General features: G+C 37.7%; 4 protein-coding genes across 4 annotated transcripts; 2 read left to right on the top strand and 2 right to left on the bottom strand.

Moving 5' to 3' along the window:
* Positions 1-47: 47 nt before the first annotated feature.
* Tsp_12266 (transmembrane amino acid transporter protein) lies at positions 48-3,228 on the top strand (the record flags this gene model as incomplete). Its single annotated transcript, XM_003380466.1, has 11 exons — positions 48-161; positions 253-377; positions 484-591; positions 1,054-1,207; positions 1,274-1,364; positions 1,904-1,992; positions 2,094-2,224; positions 2,338-2,630; positions 2,686-2,864; positions 2,936-3,095; positions 3,169-3,228. Coding segments are annotated over 11 exons (1,504 nt in total), but the record flags the coding sequence as incomplete, so codon positions are not given.
* A 618-nt stretch (positions 3,229-3,846) lies between these two features.
* Tsp_12267 (dehydrogenase/reductase SDR family member 7) lies at positions 3,847-5,275 on the bottom strand. The gene is made up of 8 exons (XM_003380465.1): positions 5,221-5,275; positions 5,007-5,162; positions 4,758-4,867; positions 4,476-4,698; positions 4,348-4,400; positions 4,149-4,277; positions 3,931-4,091; positions 3,847-3,877 (listed from the first exon to the last, which is right to left on the bottom strand). Exons 1-8 carry the CDS (start codon positions 5,273-5,275, stop codon positions 3,847-3,849), a joined length of 918 nt encoding a protein of 305 aa, XP_003380513.1.
* A 1,302-nt stretch (positions 5,276-6,577) lies between these two features.
* On the top strand, positions 6,578-7,190 carry Tsp_12268 (hypothetical protein). Its single transcript, XM_003380464.1, is given in 3 exon segments — positions 6,578-6,693; positions 6,709-6,835; positions 6,873-7,190. 3 exon segments carry the CDS (start codon positions 6,578-6,580, stop codon positions 7,188-7,190), a joined length of 561 nt encoding a protein of 186 aa, XP_003380512.1.
* Positions 7,191-7,898: 708 nt separating this feature from the next.
* On the bottom strand, positions 7,899-9,272 carry Tsp_12269 (conserved hypothetical protein). The gene is made up of 3 exons (XM_003380463.1): positions 8,536-9,272; positions 8,330-8,474; positions 7,899-8,255 (listed from the first exon to the last, which is right to left on the bottom strand). Exons 1-3 carry the CDS (start codon positions 9,270-9,272, stop codon positions 7,899-7,901), a joined length of 1,239 nt encoding a protein of 412 aa, XP_003380511.1.
* Positions 9,273-9,299: the final 27 nt, after the last annotated feature.

Here is a 9,299-nt window from a genome sequence, read left to right as displayed (position 1 = left end):
TTTTTTTTTAATTTTTATGTTTGTGATGATTTAATTGGTTTTTTTAGTGTAAACAGTAATAACTACGGCAGCTGGTTGCATTGCATTGCAGACAATAATAATACTAAGAGCTCTTCAGCTATTAAATCTGCAAAGCAAGCAAGCAAAATTTATAACAAACAGTTAAAATTGTACATTATATCGCATTGTTTGCTACCAAAAGCTTTCTTGCCGAAGACTTTGTAAACAAAGCTTGGATGCTGCTTTGTTCAGAAACAGTGCTGCTGTGCGTTGCAGTTGGTTCTGCATGTTCAACTTGAAAACGGTCGATAATTGTCAAGTAATAACTGCACAGGCACATTTTTGTTATTCTATTAGTAGTAGTAGTAGTAGTAGTAGTATTAATTTATTTTCTAAATTATATCTTTTGCATATTTATGTTATGAAAGCAATTTTGAATATCCAATTGGATGTCAATAACAATAATAATAATTTCAAATTTAGCGTCACGATTTATCGTCACAATGAAATCAGTACAACTATTGAAATATTCATCAACTTTAGATGATGATGATTATGATTCAGCCGAATCGTCTTCTTTGCAAAACAAAAGTATGTTATTATTAATATTCTTTGCATTTTTTTAAATTTTAATTAATTATCAATAGTAAGTAAAATATACTTTGTGTTTTTTCTATGGAAATGCAGAAATTATTGTCAGAGTCAAATTTTTTCACCGTTGTAGTTTTTCATACAGGAAGTTGTCAATGAGAAACTGTCATTTTTATTTTAAAAAATGATTTCAGTTCTGTGAATTACCTCGTCAAAGTTTTCTAGTTTTATGCTACCGGCTGTTATTTTTGTTGTTGCTGTTGTCTATATATTACACATATGCATGCATAAGTTGTCGTCAGAGTTATTCTTCTGAATGAATCGAGGTAATACTAATTGTGAAATGTTTGAAAATTTGCATTTTTTTTCAAAGCATATTATCATTATTCATTTCGCTGTTATAATATTAATATATTTTACTTTGATTGTTCGACACGCAGTTGTTTAATGATTGTTTTTTAGTTATTGAACAATTCTCACTATCCGAAGTGAAAAAATCAAATGACAATAAAAATTGCGAAAAGCTGAAAATTGACGACGACAATGCTGTGCAAAATGAGGAAGAAATTTTCAAGTGGTTGAATGAACAACGCTCCACTTTTACTTATGGCTTAAGGTGGGCTCATTGATGCTTTTTTCCTTTGGTTATTATTATTATTACTATTTTTATGTTTACTTTTAGCGATGATCAAGCTTTGACGAATTTGATCAAATCAACTGTCGGTACCGGCGTTTTAGCTGTACCTGAAGCTTTTTCCAACGCTGGTCTGTGGGTAAGTACATTTTCATTCAATCTTCCTGCCCTGCTATTTCTTATCATTGCTTATGGTAATGTTGTTTTCTGTTTTCTTATGATATTTATTTTTATACCAAAGTGAAAATATTCTTATTATTATTGTATCATATGGCAAACATTTTTTGCATTTTTGAGATGCTGAAATGCTTTCTTCATTGAAGCAATAAAGAAAGAAACATTTTCCATTATGTATCTGTATAAAGTTTATTCAATTTTAATATTACTTTGTAACATGTGAAATTGGATTGTAAAGTATATTTTAGAAACTAGTTCAAAATTGAATTTTAAAAAATCAATGGAAAAAATACACCTGCCTGAAACAATACTCTGCATGTATATATATATATATATATATATATATATATATATATATTTGTACTGGTATTGCATTTGCAGTAATAATATTCTTGATTAATGATATGATAGCTTGTTAAATTTATTCAATATTTAGATCACATGCGCATAGTGCTTGCTCTGTTATTAATTAATTATTAATTAACCGGACATTTATTTCAGTTTGGCTTGATTTTCCTCATATTTACTGTGATCATCAACCTTTGCTGTCTACGTATATTAGTTCGCACATCACAGATGATGTGCTTGCGGTAAGCACATTACATTTGCCTGTTATTGTTATTGTAATCGTAATAATTTGCAATAGATAGAAAAATGATAAAGTTGAACTGTTAAACTTTGTATAAATTAGATCCGGCAGAGCGGCAGTTGATTATGGCACTTTGGCTGAATTATCCGTATTTCATGGTCCAAAACCGCTGAGACGATTTAAACGCCATGCAAAATTTCTTGTCAATATTTCTTTAGCTTTTTCTCAGCTTGGTATGTGTTCGGTATATTTTGTTTTTATTGCCGAGCATATCAAACAGGTAGGTGAAATTTCTAATAGAAGAAACCATTTCAATAAATTCATATCGTTCATTAATTCTATTAAGACTGTAGAAGTGCAGAATACATTTTCCTTAGCCACGTATATGGCCTTTCTGCTACCGCTGTTTTTGGCATTGTGCTCTATTCGTCATCTGAAATATTTAGCCATACCGTCGACGTTGGCAAATTTGGTTTATTGTGTGGCTTTTGTGATCACATTTCAATACATTTTCCAAGAATTGCCATCTTGGAGACGACTGCCAAGCATACAAAGCTTAGATCGATTGCCTCTGGCGTTCGGCTCGTTGATGTTCGCCTTTTCTGCCGCTGGAACGGTATAACAATGCAATTGTGCAATGTTTGCACTTTGTTGCAACACTGTAATTAATGATAGCATGTAATGAATGTTTCAGATTTTACCAATTGAAAACAAGACGAAATTTCCAAAATCTATGAATGCTTGGAATGGCATTTTGAACACAAGCTGCGCGTTGTCGACCATTTTATACATTGCAGTCGGTTTTTACGGCTACATCCGATTCGGATCCGACGTTGCTGGAAGTATAACGCTGAATTTGCCAAAAGATGAACCGTAAGATTTCAGTCGTTTTCTTGGAATATTTTTTTTTGTTATTCTCAAATTTCTACTTTTCACTTCAATAGATTGTACAAAGCAGTGAAACTGATGGTTTCATTTGTTGTCAGCATATCCTATCCGATGCAATTTTACGTACCGATGGACATTGTCATATTGAAACTGCAACAAATCATCGACAGGCCTGGTCTGCGTTTAGCAGCTGAATACGCCATCCGCTATACGCTCGTTTTGATCACTTGTATTGAAATGTTGAAATGAGCAATTTATATTTCAACTTAATTTTTTTTCATTTTTGCAGTTACTTTCGCCGAACTGGTACCCCATCTTGGATTGTTCATTTCACTGGTCGGTGCGTTGACTACGTCTGCGTTGACGTTCATTTTTCCACCCATCATTGAAATTTTATGTGAATACCGTGGCAGTGTGCACAATCGTCGATGGCAATTGCTCGTCTTTGGAAATTTGCTAATCTGCCTTTTCGGAATGGTCGGCCTTTTAACTGGTACCATTACATCGATCAAGGCAATTTTACATTCGTTCAGAGTGAATGAATGAGAGGTAGGGATGAAGTTATCAGAGGAAACAGCAGCAACAGTATGTTGATTATAATTTGTTAATATTTTCACTCAATCAAGCAACATGACAAAATGTGAGACGAAGAAAGTGAAATTCAATTCAACAACAACAACTACCGAAGATTAGAAGTCTTTTTTTTTTCTTTACTTCATTCCAACAGTTATGTTTCATTATCATTATTATTATTATTATTATTATTGGCATCCTTATTTTCTTTTTGTTGTTCGCTATTGAAAATTAATATTTTTGAATGAAAATGTTTTGCGGTATTTTCGTATTTCGACAGCAGTGAATAATAGTGAACGTTGGGAAATGACTAGAAAGTAGAGAAACGGATACCATCGATAGTAACACCATTTTTTTCACTTTCACTGCACTTGCGTACGTTGTTCCTCCTCTCTCAGCGATTCATCAACTGTTTACGTATTATCCTGAAAATAAATGAAGACAATGGATGAAAGGCAAAATTGTCAGTGAAATAAACCATCTCGCCAGTGGTGGATAACAGGCAGTTAAGTAGAAAATTGCCTGCTGCCTTTCAATCCAACATTCAGACACGGCTTTCGAACCGGCCAGCAGGATTAATTCTGAACATCTCTCGGCTGTTAAATGCCAAGAAATTTTCTGCATCTCTTCACCATACAACTGAAAGAAATGCATATAAATTGTATGAATTACAAGCACTGACAATCATGTCGTTACCCGATTGGGACTATCACCAGTGATAGCTGTTGTCGAATTTTCCAGCGGATGCAACAAATTCACACCACAAATGACAACTTTGATGCCTCCACACTTGGAGAATTCGCCTTGTAACGACCGAAAATAGCTCTGGCGTTGAAAACAGGTAATTTGATGAATATTATAATTTTACATTTCAAAATCGAATATTAGCATTTACTGTCAAAGCGAGCTTTGCTGCATTGTAAGAAGCAGAGAATGGTGGTGATACCCCTAAATAATATTCGTTACAGGAAAAATCTTTTCCATTTCTGCGTTATAATTAGTTCTTCTGTTTCAATTGATTACCCATTATACCAGCAAGACTGCTTACAACGATAAATCGAATAGGGAGACTGATATTTTTTGTTCCTATTGGTGCCGATCTTTCCAAATGACGAACAATATGACGAGCTATATTTGTCTGACCAAGAGCATTCACTTTGAAGCATTTAATATCCGCCTCCGGTTCAATATCGTGCCATACGGCTCGTTGACATAGCCCGGCGTTGTATATGACGACATGAATCTTCTGTAAAAATTATGAAAAAAAAATTATAACCAGACAAACTTTGTGACAATTCAACAAACATTATTTGCCCATTGCATAGCTGTACGTACGATTGTAGCGTGAGTGGAAGTTATGGTCAAATCAAATGGTAATAGTAATATACTGAATTCATTCCAGTTTTTGTTGATTTCTAAAATAGCCAAGCTTAATTAGAACTATTTTAAATTGCCCTTACATTTCATTTAAAACTGTGTCTGTCATGATTCGGAAGAAATTGATAATTTACAGTTCAATCTTAACTATTTCATTTCAAAATAAAAATATTTCACCTAAACATTTCTGCTTTATAAATGTAAGCGATTTCACATGGCCCGCGGACAGTATCAGCTTACGAGCCTTGTATTTTGCCAAGTGACAAGCAATTTGTTCACTTATTCCACCACTGTTTCCAATTATCCAAACAACAGAATTTTTATAATAAGCGTCTAAAAACAAAAAAAAAACATTTAATTGAAAAACGAGACAAAAAATAACTACAAAAACCACCTTTTTGCGGTGTAAGAAGATCGTAAATGAAAAGAATGAAATTGCAATCCATCATTGCAAATTTTGAAATCAAAAAAATAAGTAAAACAAATAAAATATAACATTCGTACATCAGAATAATGTGTGCGATGATGGGTCTTAATTCAAGAAATACTGTAACAAAAAGAAATCAAGTTCTACAGTACCCTGCCAAATCATACAGTCTTCAAATGGTCGAAGAGAGTGGTGGGTGGTGTCTCGAGTTTTGTGGTTACACTTGTTGAAATTTTCACCGACGTGCGTTTATTCAAAAAGTAAGCTTTCTGTGATGGCACCATGTTTTGCTGAATTTTTCAGTTTCCTTTTTTAATTATTAGTCGAATACGCTTTTTTACGTTTGTTATTTTTACTTTCACTTGTGAACTCGAAAAATCTATTTCAGTTACGTCTTAATAAATTTATTTTTGAATGGAAATTCTGTACAAAATCAAACAACGTTGAAATCGACATTTTCAGTGGTATTTCAATATATTATGCATGAAATCGACAAATGCAGCAGCTAGCTGGTTGGTGAAATTCAAATGAATTCAAAATGCAATGAAAATAACTAACTACTGAAAAAGCCAACACTGCTGAAAATGCAACGCTTCGTTTCTCCTAAACGAGGTGAGGAAAGTTTTATTTTTCAAATTATTTCTTATTCGGGTTCATTTTCCAATTTGAATATCATCTTCGTCAGATTTTAACTTTAAAAAAATTTGAGCACTGCTGAACTTTTTAATTTTTCACGTTGATCAAAACTGGTTTGTTAGTTTGGGTGAAAAAGAGGCGGGAAAATTACTGTTCTTCTATAGTTGATAGTACTTTTCAAACCGGTTTTCCCTCAGATACGAAAATAGTATAGATTTGAAATTTGTATTGTGTGGAAATGATCGTTGTGCATTGAAAAACTTTTGAATCTTGAGCAGTTTTTTATGCGCTGAAATTCTGCTGCTGAAATAGTAGGCGTGTGAAAACGTTCGACTAGGAAGGTGAAAATTTTTCTCATTCAAAACTTTCACGCTAGTCGTTGTTGTGTTGTAAAAAAAACGACCGGTAATTTGACTAATGCGAACAGTGGGAAAACAAATTTTCTTTGAAAGTAGTCATTTTTAAGAAGTTGAAACATATAAATACGGCGGAAAAAATACAAAATTTAAATAAAATTTAAACACATCCATATTCGAACCATACTGCGTTTTCGTGTTCAGTTTTACAGTCGCGCAGTAATTCTGTCAGGGTTTTTTCAATTGAACTGTCTTCATCTTCTTCGAGCTGCGCTGCAGATTTTTGATTCGGTTGATCATTACCACTGGTCGTCGGTACGTTGTCGTAAATGCTACGGACCGCTTGTCTGGTGGTGGTCAGTGGGCGCCGTTTCGGCGTCACGTCAGTATCCACTTGCGCGGCCACTGAACCGTTGGACGATGGTTCACTGCTGACCAGTGAATTGTTGCCTGGATGAAGGGGTGCCATTGCTGAGCTCGACGTTGCGCTGCTGTTGTTGTCATCCGATTTTGGTGTAGATGCTTTTGGAGGGGCAAAAATTGACGACACCGAAGACAAGTTGGAAAACAACTCATCCGCAACACTGGTAACAGTATTGTTATCACTGTTGTTATTATCATTAGCACCGTTTTGTACATTTGAATGGTTCGGTATTTTTGAACTCGGCAAGCCGAGATCCCGTTGCAATTGCGCCACGCTTTGTTCCAGTGCAGTTCGACTGCAAAGCAAGTTGCTGCTTTCCGCTGTGCACGGGGCGGCTTTTTTGCCCGGATAAGGAGGCGGAAGACGACCTAAATGACCATTGGCCAACAGACTGGGCACAGCCCGAAGCGGCGAAGCGGCCAACGTGTCTCGGCGCTGCACTGCGCACCGATACGGCGGCGGCGTACGGGGTTGCATGGCAGTGGCCGGTGATGGAAGTGAGCCCTTGTGAACAGTAGACTGACTGCTCATTGGATCGTTCGGCACGTCGACCGCTCTTTCTGAACCACTGAAACTGACTCTATCTCCAGGCCAACGAGAGGACCATCCTCGTTGACGTGCGGCTAGAGATGCCGCTACGACCGAATCACTGCTCAGGCTGGAACTTTGTTGGGTAGATCCGCTGTTTGATCTCGAGTGATGCATTTTTATTTTTTCCCCTAAATTACAGTCAAATTCATCCTCTGTTTTGTCTTCTAAGCACAGCTTCTGAGCATTTACAGAAGAACAGTATTTTTCACTGTTGATTGATTGCAACACGCATGCATAATTTGCCCCCATCATCATCCTTTTTACCCATGCACACAGGCAGACACACTGGTCGGCATTGCAAGTGTTAATTTCAACTGTACGAACGTTCAGTGGAACATTAATTCCAATGGACAATGGAAACACAACCACAACCCAAGTTTTCTTTTCTGTTTCGACCCAAACAGTGATAATAGTAGTAATGGTAATGGGCGTGGTTATTTTTTATTCGATACTTTGAAATCAAATGTGCAAAACGAACGACTCATGCAACACAAGTAATTCAACATACAATATATATATATGTGTGTGTGTGTGTGAGTGTGAGTGAATGAGTGTGATGATGAAATGTGTTAATTGTTGGTGCAAGAAAAGTTTGTCATTTGCATGTGAAAAGCAAACTGAGTTAGTTGTGCTGATCACTGGGCAGGCAAGTGTCGAACGGCGTTGAGAGTAATGCCGACCGTATGTTGTTGGGGAACTTCTGATTCGAGTTGATTGTGATCGAAAAATGACAACAGTTGCACTGAATCACTAGCCGAAGAAGGGGAACTGTCCGGCAAAGTCTTACGATTAGTCAGCAAGGGGCTGAAAGCCGTCTTGCCAGGCGACCGCGAGGCAAGTTTGGCCGATTTGGGTAACGTGCAGTATTTTTTTCTACTACTCGATGAGGTTCTGCTGAAATTACCAAAAAATCCACTTTCATCCGCCGACATGGCACTTTCCTCTGCCGAACTTTCACGGACTTTGTTACTGTTGTTCTTCCTTGTCGATGCCTTGAATTGAGATGGATATGAGATGCCGACAAATCAGATCAAAACGACAACCAAAAGTAATAATCCATGCTTACCCGGGGCATAAGGAACGCTTTGGCAGCACGTTTGACAAACGCCGATCGATCTTTGCGCTTACTGTTCGGAGTGATGGTTTTGTACTGTTGCATAATTTTTTCCTCGAGTTTCTCTTTGTGACTTTGCAACTTGTACAATTGATCCCTAGAACGAGGAGATGAACGATCCCACCGATGACAATTGCAATAGGAAGAAGAACAATTACTGTAATTGCTTCTCTTCGGCATGGTGGTGATCCTTTTCGAGCAAAGTCTGCTTGAGCAAACCTTGGTGCTGCGAAATGAGCGAGTCGAGCTGCCTCAACAAGTTGCGTCGTTCTTCTTCCAAATTTTCATTCATCCGAGTTAACGTCTCACAGCGATGTTCCGCCTTGGCGAGCTCAAGTTCCACACGACGACGTGCCTCGTCCACGTCGTCGCATTTTCCCTGCTGTTGGGCCAACTGGAGTTGGGCAGCGTTCGCCTGGGCTCGAAGTATACGATTCTGTGCTCGGCTCGTTTCCAATTCTCGACTGGTCACTTCCAGCCGACCGTTCAGCTCGTCGTGAGCTTTCTTCAACTGACCATGCTCGCTCTGCAAACTGGCCAGCAGTCTGCATTCACGTTGCTGCTGCTGTTCGTCACGTTGGCGTTCCGAGGCTCCCAGTCGAACCAGTCGACTATTTTCTTCGGTCAATTGTTCCAACCGGGTTGCTTGTTCGGCTTTTTCCAGACGAGCCTGCTTCAATTGGACTTTGAATTGTCGGACATCGTTGCACAGACGTTCGTAATCTCGTCCCAATTGCTCGTGCAACGCTTGCAAATGCTCGTGATCGTCAAGCAATAGACGATGCTGTTTCTGCAGCTCTTCGAAACCGCGTCGAGCCAACGCCGCGCCCCTTTCCCAATTGTCGCACTGATTTTGCAATTCGACGTTCTCTTTCTTGATCACGTCGTGATTCAGCTGCAATGAACGCAACTCTACCTGCAA

Source organism: Trichinella spiralis (assembly GCF_000181795.1).
Source record: "Trichinella spiralis strain ISS 195 chromosome Unknown Scfld2, whole genome shotgun sequence".
Lineage (NCBI taxonomy): Eukaryota > Metazoa > Nematoda > Enoplea > Trichinellida > Trichinellidae > Trichinella > Trichinella spiralis.
The sequence above is the reverse complement of the archived record's forward strand: the minus strand, read 5'-3'. Positions and strand labels throughout refer to the sequence as shown.